The sequence below is a fragment of the Passer domesticus genome, chromosome 5 (assembly GCF_036417665.1).
Source record: "Passer domesticus isolate bPasDom1 chromosome 5, bPasDom1.hap1, whole genome shotgun sequence".
Taxonomy (NCBI): Eukaryota; Metazoa; Chordata; class Aves; order Passeriformes; family Passeridae; genus Passer; species Passer domesticus.
Window position 1 is genome coordinate 46,736,484 of NC_087478.1, and position 20,034 is coordinate 46,756,517.

The 20,034-nt window shown below is 37.0% G+C and overlaps 1 protein-coding gene across 2 annotated transcripts in view; it reads left to right on the forward strand.

Annotated features, from left to right (window-relative positions):
- UBN2 (ubinuclein 2) overlaps positions 1–20,034 on the forward strand; it is a 51,846-nt gene that overhangs the window by 18,046 nt on the left and 13,766 nt on the right. For both annotated transcript variants that reach the window (XM_064419980.1, XM_064419981.1), the window contains 11 exons: positions 979–1,116; positions 2,329–2,441; positions 3,464–3,962; positions 7,263–7,333; positions 8,020–8,149; positions 9,486–9,604; positions 10,249–10,362; positions 11,675–11,818; positions 15,088–15,138; positions 16,446–16,488; positions 17,155–18,687. In XM_064419980.1, coding sequence (XP_064276050.1) covers positions 979–1,116; positions 2,329–2,441; positions 3,464–3,962; positions 7,263–7,333; positions 8,020–8,149; positions 9,486–9,604; positions 10,249–10,362; positions 11,675–11,818; positions 15,088–15,138; positions 16,446–16,488; positions 17,155–18,687 — 2,955 coding nt within the window. The remainder of the gene's footprint in view (positions 1–978; positions 1,117–2,328; positions 2,442–3,463; positions 3,963–7,262; positions 7,334–8,019; positions 8,150–9,485; positions 9,605–10,248; positions 10,363–11,674; positions 11,819–15,087; positions 15,139–16,445; positions 16,489–17,154; positions 18,688–20,034) is intronic.

The following is a 20,034-nucleotide window of genomic DNA, read 5'->3' on the forward strand; positions in this document are numbered from 1 at the left end:
CTTTTCTCATTTTGTCTTTCTATACTGCTTGTTAAGTTCTGTGTTCCAGGGAGATAAAAGGTGATGAGTCAGGGAAGTTTCTAACTACTTATTCAGATTAAATCCCTGGGTAGGACCCCAGTTCAGGCTCTTTTTCCAGCTTCCTTATTGAAGTATGCATTTACTGGTTTACCTTCCTGGATAACACTTCTTCCTGTCTAAAAGTCTTTGGTAGCCTCAACTTTTCAGTTCTTAAACCATTTTATCTTCAGTATATTTTACATGGCATGGAGGTTGTTGGTGCATGTAATAACAGAATTAATATTGTCATCCACTATACTGATTATTGACCACTTTTTCTATGTCTTTGGATTTTAGTATTTTTGAGATTCAGCTTTATAATTCTAACTTGGAAATTCCTCCATAAATACTGAGTACTTTTCAAAATTAACTGTTGATAGTTTGAAACATTTTGTGGTTTTAAAATGGTCTGAACAAAGTGAGACTGTTTGCCTTCAAATGAAAAAACTCCTGGCATTGTGATATTTAAGAGGCAATGTCGTATTAACCATCTAAAATTAAGGTAACAGATAATAATCAGTAAGGTTACAGATAATAATCAATAAGGTAACATACTATGGTGAAGTTTGTTATGTCTGGGATAGCATTTTTAACAAAAGAAAACTTCAGAGAACTTTTTCAAAGAAGTAGGGTTTTGAGTAAGGCACTGTGGTGAGTTGCCTTGAGAAAGCAGTGGTTTTAATGCTGTAATGCTGCATTTTGTTAAAAAAAGATCATTGTGTTGAAAGGATACTCTGTGATAATAATGTTGGCTGCCTCAGCCAGTTAATTTTCTATAGAATTTCTATCCTGTTTCTATTCTAGCAAGCTGTGCTGTGAATTGGTATATATACTTTTATGTATAGGGACTTAGTGAATGAAATACATGTTTAGTTTATTAAGAAATGCTGATAAGTTTATCTTCCTTTTCCTGCCCAGTATGATGAATTGGTTCCTGCATCCCTGACAACCAAATATGGAGGGTTTTATATCAACACTGGTACACTGCAGTTTCGCCAGGCATCTGAATCAGAGGATGAAGACTTTGCAGAAGACAAAAAGCATAGGCCACCTAAAGTGAGTGATTTTAATTAAGGCTTTAGTACAGAAAGAGAATCTAGGTGGACATTTGAAATATTTCATACACATGGAATGGCTCAGATGAAGAGTCCAAAAGCAGAATGATGCATGGTACTGTTTTATTGCATTTTGTGGCTCATGTGTTAGCATTCAGTAACTAACTTAAGAGTGTCCACAGGCTGTCCAGTCTTGTAAGACTAAGCATCTGTTTAGGCAACCTGACAAGTTGTGTCCACCCATCTTGAACTGACAGATGATTCTGTAATTCTGTAAGAATTTTATTATACAAGATGAGACCTTAAATTCATCAATACTGTTCTTAATGATTTTGCACAAAGTTTGCATGATATGAAATTGTTCTTAATTTAACCATATTTAACCATCAAACCATATTTTAAATCAAAATAACCTGTTAAAATAAACTCAGTTAATAAGAATAGCTATATTAAAATTATATACACAATCTTTCCAAACAGCATGCTGTTGTATAAACTTTTGCAAGTTACAGTGAATGCAAACATAATTGCAATATCACATTTACAAGTTGCATGCTATTTCTGAGAACTTAGTGCTTCCTGGTCTCCTTTTTTGCTATATAACACTTAAAATTAAGGTTCTTATACTGACTGTCACTGGTATGCAGGTAATGTTCTTTCTAGCAGCCTGTATGATGCTATGGTTTTGATTTGTGACTAAAATGGTGTTAACTACACCAGAATTTTGTCTGTTGCTGCCTAATGCTTGCACAGTCTGAAGGCTTTCTTTTTCCCTGCCCAGCACCCTCAGATAATCTAAGGATGGGTAAGGGAGGGGAGGCAGGTGGATCAGCTTTGTCGTATTGACCAGCAAAGATGTTTCATAGTGGTCAGCTTCACAGTCAGCAATGGAGCTTTGGTAGCAGAAGAAGGTGCAGGAATTCCATCTTCCAAGGTAGCCATTGGCCATACTGGCTGGGCAACAGTCTGCATTTACCTTAGAGTATTTCTCTTACTGAAAACTCTAAATTTCATAACTGTTTAAAAATTATTCATGATTAACAGTTGCCAGTAACTGAAATTGCTGCTAGGAATCCATTGTACCATTTGCCTTTACACACATTGGGGTGTGTTTCCTGGCTCTGAATTGGAAAGTGTAAAAAAACCTGAGTGTTTCTTGCTGTAGAAGTCCTTTAGGGTGGAAGAATCGTTGTTTATTTGATCTTTTTTCTAGATAGCAAAGTTGAAAGAAAGTGAAGATCGTGGAATGAAGAAACGCAAGCGAAAAGATGAAGGGACAGAAAAGGAGAAGAAGCCTCGGAAAATGAAAGTTCCTAAGCAGTTGGGGTAGGGTTTCTTTTCTTTATAAGAACCCTTCAATTACATTTGAGGTTTGACTTCTGAAGACTGTGTGCCACAGCAAGATCAATACAGCTCTTTTGAATATTGTACTTTTAAACTATAATTAATATAGTAGAGATTTTGTTTCAGAATTTGTGGGGGGTTTTTATATTACTCAGTCCTATGGACTATATTTTTGTCCTCTGAAACTTTGCACAAGGAATAATAAGGAAAGACAAATCACAGAAAATAAATTTTGAGTATTATGAATAGCATAAAGCATCATACCCAACATCTGAGCTAGCACTAGGAATTGTATATTCAAAGGAAAAATAATTTTCTTCTTATCTCTGTTTCTCACGTGTAAATCTGTAAATACAGTTTAATTATTCTTCTCAGTAGTTCTTACTGACTTTGTGCTTTCCTGAGTTCTGAGGCTAGCATAGAAAGATTAAGGTGATGGGACTAGGTTAGGTGGCTGCTAGAAAACTATTGTTGAGTGGATGGAGGCTGTTTTACTGTGAATATTCACATCAAATACTGAAAATTTATTGACCTCATTTTTCATCAAGGTGATGAATTGGTGGAATATTCTCAGTGTAAGTAAAATATAGATTTTGAGCCTGCATTTAAAATTTTTTTAGCAATGAAAATAATTTAATGTATATGCTGTACAGGCAACCTGCCACTGTTCAGCAGTCTTGGGAGGCAAATTTAAGTATTTTAGTATTGTAAATCTGCTATGAGTTTTAACACTTGTGCCAACTTCTCCATAATGAAATTGAGAAGTCAAAATGAAATAACCTTTGCCTTAATGTGTAGAAAACGTAACAAATCAGTTGGAGAACATGTAATCACATGGCCACCTAAGGTTTATGGTAATTGATAAAATGGTCTGAAGATGGAAGCAGGAAGTACTTACTTCTTCCCCCTGATAAATTTTAATTGTACTAAACTTTGAGTTGTGTTGTTAAAGGTTACTAAGGCCTCAAAAGTCAACACTAATGAAAGATTTCTTTCCTCTACAGAGTTATGGCCTTAAATTCACACAAGTCTGAGAAGAAGAAAAAGAAATTGTATAAAGACTCGCTCTCTCTGGCTGCCATGATCCGTAAATTTCAAAAGGAGAAGGAAGCCATGAGGAAGAAGGAACCTAGTCCAAAACCTCCAGTGACTGTTGCAACCTCTACCCCTAGTAAAATTCCTTCCTCCTCTCTCAGTGCAGGAAATGATATCTCTGACTTGAATCTTAGGATCAATGATCCTGTCCTCTCCATTTTTGGTAGCACAAATGAACCTGAGCTCCTGCAAGAAACTGAAAGTGCCCTGGAGATGCTGGGAGACATTGACTTTGACAAGTTGCTCGATGGCACGTCTGATGGCAGCCCGGTCTCTGAGCTGTCAGGAGAGAATGGAAATGTCACTCAGGCAACCTACACCTCTCAGGTCATGACACCCAAGCAGGTGCCTGCCCTCCCAGAAGGTCTGCCTATGCTACTTGAAAAGCGCATTGGAGACCTTCGAACAGTAAGTATGAACTCGCTGGTAGTGGATTGCATTCAAGAATCTGAGAGAACAAGGAAGAACAATTAGGACCTTGAGTGTCATCCTTGAATTGCTGGCTGAAACTTTAGAAATGAAGACTTGATGTTAATGGCAATCTTAAAGGCTGTGTTTATACTCTGATGAAAACGGGCAGAGATGATGAAAGTCAATTGTTTTAGCAGTGTTTGTTTCATATTGGAAACAGGGTTTTCTAAATCGTCTGTGTACGATAACTTGTAATGTTCATTTATTTATAGGTTTTTCTCCATAATGGAAATACCAGTGTTATTTTAACTTGAAGTATTTGATAAAATGGAATGGGTGTTTTCTTACTTTGTAGGAGTTTACCTGAAATGTGACTGCAGCTTACAGATCCATGTATTTTGGATCCAGGTTTTTTGGCTTTAACTTGTGAGCTAAAAAAGAAAACAAAACTAAAAAAAAACCAAAAAAAAACCCCACAAAAAAAAAAAAAAAAAAAAACCAACAAAAAAACAACCCACCAAAAAAAACCCACCAAAAAATAAAACCCAAGTGAAAAAAAGCCACCAAAACCAGAAACCACCACCCAACTACAAAAAGCAAACCAACCAACCACAAAACTGAAGTTTTTGTTCTGGAAGGTTAGAATGGACTCTGAACTTCTTAAATATGGGATGAAAGATGTTAAATTACCATGTTATGAATATTCCAGTAAGTTATTAAAAGGGATCAGAGCTATTAAGGTATTACATACTCCTTGTTTCAGTTATGGATGTTATCCAAAGTTGAGAATAAATTTGTTGCTTGTTCAGATTATGATATTAAAGCTTTTCCTTACTTAGAATAAAGTGCAGCTTTTCCTTATTTAGTATATAGTGCAGCTTTTCTTTACTCATAGTTAACTGCTTTTTCAAAACTTACTTCCTTTTTTGAACAAAAAGAAAATAATTTAAACAATTGCAGAGCTTGCGTTGCTCTTACCTGTATAGAAATGTCTTCTAGTTTTCTTATTTATTTTTAAACATACCGAGCTAAATACAGCCAAGGAATTCATATTTACTGAAGTGAAGGAGCTTCTGTCTAGCTTTCAATATGCAGGTTAATTTTGCTATGAATCAACAATAAGCTTCTAGCAAAAGTGCAGAAATGTATTAGGCCAAAATTCAAGAAGTGTTAGTGACTTACCCCAAGTTAATTTATGTTGCTTCTCTGAATAACAATCCCAAACCAGTTGGGAGGCATCTTTAATTCGGTGGCTGTTGGAAAACGTAACTCCTCACAGAATCATAAAATGGTTTGGGTTGGAAGGCCCTTTGAGATCATCCACTCCAGTCTCCCTGCTGTGGGCAGGGACACCTTCCTCTAGACCAGCTTGGAACTCTTCCATTTTTGACAATGTCTTCTGAAAGCTTCCTGGCTAAGTAGAGGAAGTTTAAGTTTATACTTGGGGAACAACTAGACTGTATGTTGACTTAAAGATTGCAACTTCCATACCTCCTGTAAATTGCAATCAGACATCTTCTAAAAAGCACTAAAAGTGATAGTATTTTCAAATATTTACTGGACCCTGGCAGCTTTAGATCTCTTTAGCACAAAGGAAAGTTTATAAAGCTGTAGGAAGAAGCCTATGCTCTATGGATGGAGTATAATATATCAAGATTAAAAAAATAAGATTAGAAAGCCACTGACTAAAGGCAATAAAAACTTCCTGACTTCCTTTGGCAGATTCATGTGTTCTAGTTCCCTGTGTGGGTTATTCTGTACTACCATCACAGAAGGCAATATTGTATACAAGCAGGAAAGTAAATAAAAGGGTTTTTTTCTATTTTGAAGGTCACTGTCAAGATAATCACTCTGGAAATAAAACCCAACCATAGTTAGTAATAGTGATGAAGTTTTTGAATCTGCCAGTGTTGCTCTCTTTAAAAGCCAGCAATGCTGTCCAGCATAATAGAATTGTCTTTCAAGGTCTACCTGGGACTAAAATGCCAAAGGTTTTTCCTTCTGCTTTATATAAACCAGATGATAACTCTAATCCTTGTGTTCATTAGGTATAAAGGTACTAGATGTAAGGCTGACTTGTCTTTTTGGTACCCTATCACTTTGCAAGCATCTATAACCTTTCTAATTTTTTTAGCAGGACAAATGCTTCAGTGTTCTTAAACAGATAGTAGCATCCCCTCAGCAGCTGTATGTATGGTAGAAAGCAATGAGTGGAATGCAGTCCTTGCAGGAACTTAAACTCCAGTGTCAGTGTTCATGACTGAAGTGATAAAGCATTCACACAATGGGCTACCTTACAGCTTTGAGTGTCACACTTTTTTCCTGTGCAGTTCACACAGGAAGAGAGGGAGAGTTCACAATCTTTAGAAAGCACTCTTCTTTCAAATTTAAATGGGTCAGTTAAAAGAGCAAGAACAGTAAGTATTTAATAGTTTAATAATCATGTTAACACTTGGACATATTTGTAGTTTTTAGTTCTGTTGTTGCAAGTCACTGTGGGTTTTTTTAAGGGCACTTTTTTTTCGACTTCTGAATTTCTGCAGAGCAGATGTACACTAGAGAAAGGTTCTTACTGTTTTTTGTAAAATGGTACAGGGAATTGGCTTTGTCCTATAAGCTGTCATTCCTTTTGGGAGAAAAAGGAACTAGGTGATAAGAACAAAGATAGAGGGATTCTGTTTGTTGATGGGAATTGCTGGGTGATCAGTAAAAACTTCTGATAAAAAGAACAAAAATACTGAAGATACAGTCTAAAGATGGCAAGAATGCTGGACAGCTGCAGAAAAGAGGAATGAGGTATTCCTCTAGCATATATAATCCTGTTGTAGAAATTGCAGTGAAGGTTTGAGAGAAAGCTGGAAAGATGCAACAGGATGAGGCACATAACAGGTAGAAAAACATGGAGTAGAAGTGTGTTAGTTAATGCTCTTGCCTTCTTGACCTGTCAAACAATGCTTCTCTTTTTAAAACAGAGATAGTAGAATGTTGTTGGTGGTGATAAAGCATCTACAATTTTGTTAATAGTTATTCACATGATGAATGTGTTAACATCAGTGATCCAGGCAGATCCTAAACAGAATGATTGTCTGCCCTAGAGCAAGGTGTGTATATTTGAGTATAACAGTAATAATCCTCAGTTTTTTGCTAAACAGCTGAGAATAGCTTGGTTTTAATTGTTTTTTCTGAGTAATGTTTTCTGGGAAATAAGAACATGATGTGGCTGTGAAAGTAAAGATACAAAGATTGTTGGTTCAAAATACTCTATGAACTTGAATGCTTTTTTTTTTGTATTTTTAGGCTGCCAAGATGTTTGATGAAGAAGGCAGGAAGAAGTTTTTCACACAAGACATGAATAATATTCTTCTGGAGTAAGTGCTTATCTGTAGAACCTTCCCTTTTTGGAAAGGGGGTGAAAGGAAAAGTACAGAAGAGGAAGTATTATTGAGGTTGTTCCAACAAATCCCTTAAAAGTCAATGAAGGTAGATCAGTCTATGCTAGTTATTAGCTAAAGAGACTCATATGCATACAATTCCTGTCATGCCTGTCTGTCTTTATCCAGTGCAAAATGTTTTGTAGTGCCCTGGTCATTGACTTCATGTGTAAAATTCAACAAAATTGCCTTTATTTACTCCTGTCTCCCACTTTTGTTACTCAAAGGCCCTTCAGCTTTCTTGAGGGCAAACACCAGTTTTTTTCTCTGTAATCTTCAATTAAGGGTTTAATATAGAAAGTTCTGTGTTCATAATCTATTAAACAAGAGTAATCTCTAGAAAACTATCACGAAGTGTATCAATTTTGATTCAGAGTGGTGGGTGTAAACTAAATTTGAATGTGTTCAACATTGCTGGACAACTACATACATGAATGGTTTCTTGCCACTGATTAGGACTTCTTCCTTTTTATAAAAAATCTTATCTGAAAATATCCCAAGCTGCTATTTTTAGTATGCATAGCTAGAATATGCTGTGCTTCCAAAGCTTCCTTAGGTTTTTGTTCAGATGTCATCTTTACGTTGGGGTGTGTGTGACTGGGTGTCTCCTGTTGCTTTGTCAGTATTGAGCTGCAGTTGCAGGAGGTGAATCCTGCCATCCGCAATGGAGTGTACTCACACCTGGAGGCTTTCGTGCCGTGCAATAAGGACACGCTGATAAAGCGCCTCAAGAAGTTACACCTCAATGTCCAGGTAATGATGGGGACAGGAGCTCCAGCAGGAGTCAGTTGTATGACAGCAAGGAGGACTGGCTGCAGCAGAGCAGTAGGCACACAGCTTCAAATCAAGAAAAATGTTTTGGATCAGTTGCTAAATAAGTTTAAAAGCTTCTTTCCATATACGTGATATTGTCACTTCATTAGGAAGAAATTTTTTAAGTATTTCAGAGTCTTTAATTGAGAATGAATTGCTTTCATCTTGAAAGCTGGATACAGGCTATTAAGGAGTGTTTCTGCTGTCATCACTAAGTGTTACTGTAGTCACAGGGTACATATCAAAGCAGCAGAATTAGAAAGCCACAATAATAATGGTTATGATAGGCTAAAAATACGTACTTTTGTTTTCACTTTTGTGTCAAGAAAAAAGGAAGGCTATGTGGATAATAGATGACCCAGCCTGTATTATTTGTTCAAATTTCCTTTTGTGGCTAGGTCTTACAAATACTTTGTATGCCATTTTCAGTTACTTTTCTTTTGAAGATTGTTTTCCTGTTGAATAGAAAAGTTATCTGTGATCTGAAGTACCCTGACTGGATTCTTTAGGTAAAATCCAGGACAAAATCTTGCAGAGGATCTGAAGATGAGTGCAGAGATCTTGGTGCTTGCTAATAAGGCAAACAGATTCAAATGGTATTTCTAATCAGATAAACACAAAAGAATATTCTAGTTCTTTTCAATAAGCAATTAAAATTAATAATGTAAAGTCACAAGGTGACTTCAGAAAGTGAATTTAAAATATGTAGCAAAGAGTGTAGTATATTACCTTAATGCTGGAAATTCTTAATATTTGGAGACAATTTTAAATACATAGTCCTTACTTTTCAGGTACATATAGTGCATGTAATAACAATCTACTGCTTGGATAATATAATACAAATTTGTATTTTATCCATTACTGTGGATGTTTTTATACCACAGTTTCTGGAGACCTGATTAATAGGCTACTTATTTGCAAATGTTGAGATATTGATTGGTCAGTTTATTTCACTTTTTCTCCCTTAAGTTTTTTTCCCTTCCCTATTTTAATTTACAAGCATTATTTAAAGAGATCATGTCATAATGTTTTGGGATGTTCATGACACATTTATTTGTGACTATCTTTTGTTGTTTCTGGTCTCAAGACATACATGCATTTATATAATGCTGTTGCACCTGACAGGATTCAAGTGCCATGTAGAAATGTCTGTCGCAGTCCATAAATAGTACTGGGAATGTTACCTTGGGAATGATCCACAAATTTTCATGAGACTATCTGAAATGCTCTTTATTTTACATCTAATAGGATTATTTTGGTACTCCTCTTTTGACAGGATGACCGCTTGAGAGAGCCATTGCAGAAGCTGAAGCTGGCTGTCAGTAATGTCATGCCTGAACAGTTATGCAAGTATCAAGAGGACTGTCAGGCTCGCAATCAAGCCAAGAATGCCAAGTAGGTTATTCTGGAGGCTGTGCAAGACTATTTAGAGCCCAGCTGGAAGTTTGTATCCATGTTGTTTACTTCCTTAGCTCAGAAAATCACTCAGCTTCAGTTTAAGGGTGTCTTTTTTTTAATTGAACAATATACTTAATTTTGCGTAGGTGTTATTGTCTGACATCAGAGAGAAATTCCATTAACTGAGTGAGGTAGGTCTTGATAGAAAAAAATAATCTGAAGGATTACTGGTTGATTCCTAAAATGGTAGATTAATGGAGGAGGATGGTGTGTTGAGGTTATTGATATATTTTATATTTTGTCCTTGTTCATGGTAATTGTTTCAATCATAGTTAAATAATTTTAGACTTGGAGAGGTATTAATAGTTTGATAAGTACCCTGCCAGTTCCCAGTAGAGACATTGCTTGAAGCTTATAGGGACATCAGTGAAAGCATCTGTGTGTCCTTTTCATTTCTCTAAGAACAAGAAAGCAGTGGGGAGAGGGAGATTAAACTGTTTGTCCTACAAGGAGGTGTAGCAAAAATCTGAAAATAGGTTCTCTGTGGGTTCTTTTTTCCCCCCTAACACCAAGAATGACACTCCTTTAAATATTTAGTCTGTGTAGTATAGTTCTAAAGAAACTAATTGTTCCAACTGTAGGTTGCAAGCAGAAGATGAACGAGAAAAAAATGGATCAGAGGAAGATGATGATGAGAAACCTGGAAAGAGGGTTGTTGGACCCAGAAAGAAGTTTCACTGGGATGACACAGTGAGGTAAGACCAGGAATTTTGACTGACTTTATAAAGGGATCTCCAAGAGGGATGTTATTACATGACACTGTTGAATAAATAATTTTCCCAGAATTACATCTTGGAGAAGTTTAGAAGAGTGTTGGTGTTAAATAGGCAAACTGGAATTCTGTAATGGTGAAACACCACCTTCTTTAGGAAGGAAAATCAAAACTCAAAAAGAAAATCATCCTATGTCCAACCCTTTCAAGTTTCACTGCTTGTTTTTCTGCTTTATCCAAATACATGAGAATTTTCTGACTCCAGGACTTCTTTAGGCAAAGAACAGGTGTGTAAGCAGTGTTATAACTGCTTCCTGCCTTTCTAGGAACACATTACAAATCACCAATGAGCACTAGAGATTTCTGCCACAGGAGGACAGGCCATCAAGATTGGTGATACTGATTTGGCAAGCCTCCCAATCCAACAACTAGAATAATGCATTAATCTTAACCTCTTTTGTTCCCTCTGGACACAAATTCTTTATCTCTCAAGAGTAGCACAGATTCTTATCTGACGTGATCAGATACTAGTTTGGTTTCCTAGAACAAATTTTTCTGAAAACCAAGATGACTACTATTTAAATAATCTAGACTTTTAAGCAAGCACATATTTCTAAATCAGTAGTTTCTCATGCGAGATCTAAGGTAATTTTAGTACAAATGTGTGTGTGTATATATATGCATGTATGTATTACTAAAAGGGACTGGTGGACTTCTCTCAATGAGTCTTTTAAGTATGTGAAGACAACAGGGAAGAAAGCTTCATGAGATACGTACAAGCAGTACAGCTTGGACTGACCTGGAGGAGAGAGATACTTAAATCTGTTGCTTTTTTTCTTTCAAGAGGCTCTGAAAGGATGATGTTGCTTATCTGTGTGCACTTTTATATTTTTAAGAACAAAAGACAAAATCCCTGTCAGAAAGAATCCTCTGTTGAAGTGCTCAGTGTAGAATGGATTTCATTTCCTTTCAGACAAATTAGAGGTCACTGTGAGCAAAGTGAGAGGAGATGTTCCAACTATGAGAAAACCAAAAAGAAAATGTAAAACAAATTACAAAATGATAGTAGGATGAAAATAAGAGCAATAGAGTCTGTTGGAAATGGAGAACTGACAGCGGTAGAGCATACCACCTTGTAGTAGCAATACTTTGTGCAGTATAAACTTAGAAAAACACAGTTGGAACTGAGCACTTCCTACAACTATCAGTAGACAGCAGCCTCAATTTCGTAGCCTTTTTCTGCTGAGCTTTTGAAAGGACTGTGTCTTTCAATATACTTTTGTTTCTTTTTGCAGGTCTCTGTTGTGTAATCTTGTCAAGATCAAGCTGGGATGTTATGAGCTAGAGCCAAATAGAAGTCAGTCTGCTGAAGATTACCTCAAAACCTTTATGGAAACAGAAGTGAAACCACTTTGGCCTAAAGGCTGGATGCAGGCAAGGTAAGATAACTGCTTTAGGTATGTACTCATTTTGAAGCTAATGATTTCTTCAGTTCCTATTTATTGTATTACATTTGACTCAACCATGTACTATTGATATTGGTTGGAACTTACGAGTATGTTTGTGAAGCCGGAATAGTTTAGAAGAACAAATATTTTTCTAAAATGAGTTTTCTGTCTTGTTTGTAAGCCTGAGAGTGAAAAACCCACTGTTTTGCTTGGACAGCTATTTGCTTTTATCATCTCCTAGAGACTGAATTTGCCACTGTTTCTAACGCATGATGAAGCTTCATTTGAGGAGAAGGGTGGGAGGATAACAGATTGGAAAGTTCTTTGTGATATAGGAAGTGATAATGATCTGGAAATCAATTTTGCTTGTATGTTGGAACACTGCATTATTGGACTGCTCACACAGGCTTTAAATTGTAGGCTAGAATTTCGATGGCAGTGTTCTCAACAGCCTTAAGATTCTTGCTCTCCATTTCTTGTTTGCAGTTGGGATGCTCTGTTTTACAGCAGATAAAAATACACCAGTTTCTGTACTTGCTTTTTACAGACATAAGAAGAAACAACTACACAAAAGCAAGGGAGAAATAAAATGGGAGCAATAGTAAATTGTTTTGAAACACAGGTTTGGCAGAGATTTCTAATGGTTGGGAGTGAAAAAGGAGCAAGTATGGTTTGGCATGAGTTCTTTTTTTCTGTAGCACCCACTGCAAAAGATAATTTCATCAAACCTCAACCTGATTGTAAAAGCTAAATGATACAACTACTCAACTTGTTCATGAGTACCTTGATTTTAGTTTGGTCAAATCTGTATCAAGCTGTAAAAATAACTGTACTGAGATTTCTTAGAACAGTCGGTGGAAAAATAGCTGGTTAAATAGTAACAGAAGGAACAAATGAAGTTTTATACTTCCTGGCATAGAGCTGACTTTTTTTTGTTCAGTGATTTAGTTTTTTGTGTATGTATGCTAACAAATTAAATGTTACCTGTTAAGAAGATTTTTTTGAATTAGATTAGACAGAGAATTCCAGTTTAGTTTAAGAATGGAAGATAGAAAGGTCACTGATGATAGTGGAGAAATAGTCAAGAGATAGTGTGAGATAATTCAAGAATACATAGAAATGAAGCATGTTAAAACTTTGAACTGGAAAACCATAAAGCATACAGTTCTCTCCTTTCCATTGGATAAGTCTGCTGAAAATTTCCATGAGCTCTTAAACTATCCACACAATTCAACAACAAAAGACAAAAACTAAACAAAAAACCAAAATGCCCTCCCAAACAAACCAAAACCACTAACAAACCAAACAAACCCCAACAGATGACAAATCATAACTTCCTGTTGACCAGCAAGACTTCATTTACTAACTGGTGGTTTTAGTACCACAATGATTTACAAACTGTCCTGTATCTGCTGGTGGCACTGCTGCTTTCTGTTAAGGAAGTGATGTATTATAATTTGTAGGCAAACAGGTTTGCATGGAAAGAGGAAAAGAAAGTATTTCCTGGAGTCTGGCAGTGGTAATTCCTAATACAGCACATAATTTTGTTGGGATGTTATGTTAGGGATTATGCTGAAGGCTTATAATTTTTTCATTTTTATGTGGCCTCAATTGAGAAGGAACTATATAAACTTGAAAAAGAAATGAGGTATTTAATGCTAAAGCTGATCTACTGACCATGTATTTTTTAAGGAATTCTAACTGATCAGAATAGGTCTACGGTACCAGAATTTTGGGTTCAGCTTAGAAGAAAAATTTCTTGCACTTTCGAAGTTAACTGTATTTAATGTTTCTTATAGATTTATAAGGAAGGAAGAGGTCAGGTATTGATCATAACTGGAAATTACAGAATCCAAGGATTGTTGAGAGTGGAAGGGACCTCATATACTGCTCTGTCCTTTTTTTGTACCATGTCTGATTTTTGTCCTTTTATAGTATTTAAAATTTTGTCTTTAACCTTGAAGGATAATGCTTCAAATTACTGGAGCCTGTGATTAATTTTGAATTTCATTTCCAAATTGAAAAGGTTAAGGAATGGATAGAGCACCAAGAAAGAGGTGGGAAGGGAAATATTCTGAAGCAGCTGTATAGGTGGGGAGGTGGCACGTTAAACATGTAACGAGGAATGTTGGTTTTGCTCCATGGTGTTCTTCATAGGTGTTCAATAGTCTCTGATGGAACAATGCAATACAGATTTGGAGGTTAGTGTGGTGAAGAAAATGTGAAAATGGAGCTGGAAGTAGAATCTGAGAAGTAAGGCACTGAACTGTAGTGAGAGGATCGGTGTTTGCTTACCAGATGATGTGAGATTTTTAGATATTCAGATTTTTTTGTAATTATTGCAGCCCTGCAGGTTGTATTATCAGTGGTGAAAAGGTCTTGTTTAGACAGCTGTTCATGATGTGGGCAGTGTCAATGTGATGGCAGTGCAGTAAGAAAATGTTGTCTCTCCTAGTTTGCCTATGTGGAAACAAGGAAGGGGACCAAGTTTTCATTGTCTGTTCATAGCTGCACCTGAATAGTAAGCTGTGGGATAGATACAGGTCAGCAATCATTTTCACTTTCCACTTGGCAACTAAGGAGCTGAAAACATTGAATAAAAGCATGGCAACTATTGAGATTTGCCATACTGGCTCCTGCCATTCCTTGGCTCTGTAGTTATATGTATGTGTAAGTCCAGTGTAACTGAAGTCAGAGAAATGATACACAAGAGCCTCAAGTTTTCCTTTTACTAAACTTTCAAAAACTTTTACTAAAGTTTATTCAGTACTAAAAGTACTGAAGAAAGCTAGAAACAAGCTTGGCTACTGTGTCCAGCCTTTTATATTCTGTGCTTCAAAAAAACCCCACAAGAGATTAATAACCACAAACCCAAGCCTATGGATCAGTGTTTTGGACTGTAGTGTGAAGAGTTTACAATCATCTTTTATTTTATGTTGGAACTATTTCATTAGTCTTTGAGGAGAGAACATTCAAAGTGTATTTCTTCTGTCCAGTTGAAGGAAGTAGTATTCTCTTATGTTGATTTTTGCTTGGCTATTTACTGAGGTATTTTGAGCATAAACGCATATTATTATTTTTTTAGATCTTCTGTTTATGGATGCCAAGACCTGTACCATGAGAGCACTGCAAAGTAATCATTAGTTCTCTTGGGGACAGATAATCGAAGGCTGGTTCTGAAAACCAAAGGATATTTGGTGCTCATATGCTGTTTGTCACTGTAGAATCATTTCATGTTTCTTTTCTCACCACTCTTTTAGGATGCTTTTTAAGGAAAGCCGAAGTGTTCACAATCACCTCACTTCTGCTCCGTGAGTATAACAGGGACAACTTGCTTTACAAGATCTTTAGATTGTGCAGAGCATCTTTTCTCATCTTCCTGCTACCTGTTTTAGACAGAGGGAAGGAAAGGGAGGTACTTTGGGATTTGTTTGAAGATAGTTACAGTGATGCTTATAATCTTCTTTAATGCTTTAATTTAGGCATATAACTGTAACGTTCTTGTGGCATTATATTTTAACTCACTTGTGAAGTAGCAAGATAACTCCAGGGGTATTAATTCTTGAATTAATACCTTTTACTCAAAGCATTACACACTGCCTAAATTTTGACATCCAGCCTATTAAACTGAACTCAGACTGCAGTACTTCCTGCTTTTTTATTTTCCTCAAAAATATCTCAAATCACAGAAGTCTGTGTATCTTAGTGGGATTTTATCTTCGTATTCAGACAACACTGTGTGCCTCTCAGGAGCTGTCCACGTTCAGTCAGAATTCAAATAATTTTTTATGACTTTAAATAACACCCCAATTGCAGCTACTGTGATAAATATGATTAACATAGGATATTTTTCTACATAACATCAAAACTGAGTCATGGTCCACCTACAGTAAAGTCTTTTTTTAACCAGGTGTATTTCTGGTTGCTTAGGAAAGAATCAAAAATTGCCTACAAGATATAAATCTATTGATTGCCATTGAAGAAATCAAGTGTGAAATGCTGAACCTCTTAAGTTGAAGCCGATAACTAATAATCCTTAATGCTGTCCTTGCTTGCATAACTGCAGTTTGTGTATGTTGCAGCAGAAAATCTGACAGTTTGCTAAATTACTTCTTTCAACAAACAAATTAGATACAACTGTTTTAATAGTTGATAAGCAACAAACAAGCATCCTCCTCAGGGACAGAAATGTCAAAGTAAAAAGTGAAATTATATTGCTATTCTAGAAGACTTCCATATAGAGAAAGCTCTGATAAGTAGGCAGACTCATAATATTATGAGGCTGAAATTAATTGATATTTTGAAGTTCCTCTAAATCAGAAAAATAAAACCAGCTTTCTGGATATACCCTAATCTATATGTCAGGTTATATCATCAATTCAATTGATTTTGCAACTAATTTACACAGAGATACATGACCAGAAAAATTAGTTGATAGTGTGCTGTTTTTCTTTCCCCCTATATTTTAAACCATTTTTCATTTCAAGGATGTTTTATTATTAAAGCTGGACTCCTGTAGCCATCATTCTAGTTTATTGGGGTATAATCAGGATAACACTTAAAATGAAAATGCTTTCATTTTTGGTCTTCTGACGCACATTTATCCCTTCCGTTTTAGGGCAAAGAAGAAGGTGATTCTGGCCCCTAAACCCAAAGCAAAGGTAAAAGCCTATTAAGATATTTGAATACCCACTTAATGGTCCAATGTGACCGTTTGATACAACCTGTTTCTGCCTCTGATCCTGAAAAATTCTTGCAGAAGGTTTGTCAGGCAGTGCTTATTGGCTTGGTGGTGTATTACTTCAGAGAATGTAGTACAAAAGACCTCTGTATAGCTTTGCCACTTGAAGCTGTATAGTTTTTTGACTATGAAGAGGTACTAGTTCCAGTGATGCTTCACATTTTTGAATGTGTGTTTTGTGTGTTTTCAGTTTGTGTTAAAATTGGCAACACTGGAAAACAGTGTGGTTGGAAGGATGCCATAGTTTAGAGGTCCTCATTTGACATGACCAGGTGTTGTCTTAATTCATTAGCAGTTTTACTAAGTGATCAGATTAGCTCTCCTATTCTTCACAGCACTGGTTGTTCTTCACTGTATGGGACACTTTTAGTTATGTGGAGTAAGAATGCCAGATTTTTAAATCCAGATATTGAATTAGCACACATGGTTCCACACCTAGATATCATAAGTATCTTAATATGAAAATTTCAGTAGTAGATCTTTGGTTTGTCTGAATTTACTGAATAAAAGTATTACACTAAAGATTACCTTAAATCAGTTTCAGAAAGACTATTAAACCTGATGTTTCCTATCCCTTCATTTTCAGGACTCCAGTCCAAAAAAAGAACAGAAAACCTGTATGTCTTCAGTCAATTCAAGTTGTGCTACTGTACTGGGTTCCAGTGCAGCTGTGTGCACCCCAGCCAGCTCTAGCTGCACAGCAGCTCCAGAGACCATCTGCTTGGATGACTCACTGGATGAAGACCTCTCTTTCCACCCACCCTCACTGGACTCTGTTTCTGATGCTCTGGCAGTTATCAATAATGGTGCCAAGGGATCACCTCTTGGGTCCACCATAGACACACCAACATCCAGACCTCGCCCGGGGCTGAGGGAAGAGAAACTAGCAAGCATTATGAGTAAGTTGCCTCTGGCAACTTCAAAGAAAGTAGAGCCCACTCAAACATCACATTCATCAAGTCTTATTGCTGGTCACACAGGGCCAGTACCAAAGAAACCCCAGGACTTAGTTCACACTGGTATCTCTTCAGGCCTTATTGCTGGATCTTCAATTCAAAATCCCAAGGTTTCCTTAGAGCCTTTGCCAGCCAAACTACTTCAACAAGGACTACAGAGGTCAAGTCAGATCCAAGCTGCTTCCTCCTCTTCTCAGACTCACGTTTCTTCCTCTAAGACTCAAGCAGCTATTTCCACCTCCTCTCAAAGAACCAAGGATATCTTGGTATCATCTGCTGAGGCTCAAGGTGGTACTTCCTCAGCATCACAAGTGACAAAGGTGCACCAGCATTCAGCTGTACAACAGAAATACGTATCTCCCTTACAAGCAACTATTAGTAAATCACAGACCAATCCTGTGGTGAAATTGAGTAGTAATCCCAAACTCTCTTGCTCATCACCAGTCCTCAAGGCTCAAGATAAGTCTGTAGTGTATCGCCTGCCTTTGTCCAATCCCTCATCCGGAAGTGGCTCTCAAGTGTCTCACCCACTGGTTTCTCGGACAGCATCCAGCACCTCTACCTCTAGTAACTATTTAGCCAAGGCTATGGTGTCACAAGTTTCTTCCCAGGGTTTCAAGCCTCCCTTCTCCATGGCTGCCTCTCCCAAACCTGCTGCCTCTCCCAAGCCCACTTCATCTAAGCCCTCTGTGACACCCAAGCCCAATGCATCACCTAAATTTTCATCCAAGTCCACCTCATCCCCCAGGCCTGCAACAACACCCAGTTCTTCCAGTTCAAGTGCACTAGTTTCCCAGAGTAGTCACTCCAGCAACAACCCCCTTCATAAACAGACCAGTGGTGTAAATATCAGCAGGCAGTCTCCCACAGTGAATTTGCTGTCCTCTAATCGCACCTCAGGCCTTCAGCCTGCAAAAAACCCTCAGGCTTCTTCAAAATTGCCCAACTCTTCTCCTTCTGGAACTGTTGGTAAAAATAATCTGGGTGGAGTTGGAATGAATGTACCTGCCAGCAGAGGCAGTAACCTTAACTCAAGTGGAGCTAGTAGGACTAGTCTGTCTGGGGGAGCAGGAAGTGGAACACAGGGTGCTACTAAACAATTGTCAACTCCACACAGACCATCTTCTGCCTCAGGGTCTCCAGTTGTAGCAGCCAGCGTGCAGGTATGAATCAAACGAGTTTACATTTGAGCCTTACATGAATGTTTATCACATTTATTTTGTGAACATTCTTAGTGTATTTTGTCTTGATTGGTAAGTGTCATAAATTTAATTTTTTACCTTTCTAAGCATAATGCCGATACTGATGAAACTATTTCATACTAAAGAATATGTATTTCCAGCTGATGTGAAATGCAAGGATCAGGGTGGAACAAATCCTCACTGTAAACTGTTTGTTGGTCTATACTGTGGAAAAAAATTAACTGTTTTCTTTTAACAGCACTAGAAAAGGTAAGCTTTGTGTGACCATATTTTCAGGGGATGTGGTATGTACTTGCATTATTTGATTTGTGTATAATATAATATTTACATATTTGTGATTATGCTGGTCACGTAAAAGGTGTCTTCATACATATGTTGTCAGGCTTCATGATTAACCTCAAAACTAAAGTTCAGTTGCCTGTGGTTGAGTGTAATTCAAGACTTGTAATTAACACTAGCAAGTGCTTTTCTTTTATATTTGTGACTATGTATTTTATTTTGTAGGACCTAGTTAAACTGAACGAGACACTCCATTAATATATAAATACCCTAGAAACTGAAAGCTTATACTGTCACTAGAGACAAGACAAATCAAACAAAACAAATCTTTTGAAAATACCATTGTTCTAAAACATATAAACCTGTTATTTACTCAGAAGACAAGCTGCTTTTCCAAGCTGTGTTCTTCTTACTGGGAATGCTTAATTGCTGAGATAATTTGATGTTTTCCTCTCTCTAATGCTCTCTATGCTGAAGTCCTCAATACTTAAGAAAAGTAGTATTGCTTTGAATTATGTTCTTGGTGTACAGCAAATGAAAAACTTAGTATTATTCTGAACAATGCACATTTTTGTTGCATGGGAGTTATGTATACTCTACTTCTGTCAGTATTTTATAATCTTTTCGTTTGCCATCAAATTATTCTTAATGCAGCTGAATAACAGGAGGAAGATGATTTTTACATGACACTTTCTTTTATCCTACCGTACTGAAACAGTTAGCAATAAAAGTCTGGCAGGCTCTGACACAGCATTCACTTATTCTGGGTGCTTTGAATGGCAAAAAGATCCACAGCTTGTGTGCTGTGTACAGGCCACTGAGGAACCACATAGGGTCTGCAGAAGAGCTGAGCCAAGTACAGTGCCATTTGAGTACTCTTGAAGGTGCCTGGAGGAGACAAAAAGGGCTACAATGAATGGACTGGGAAGAGAGTTGTTTCTTCCTGGTGCAATCAACAGAATTCAGTGGATGCAATGGCTGTGATGTAGAACAAATGTGAAATGGAGGGTGGTAGTGCTTAAAGATGAC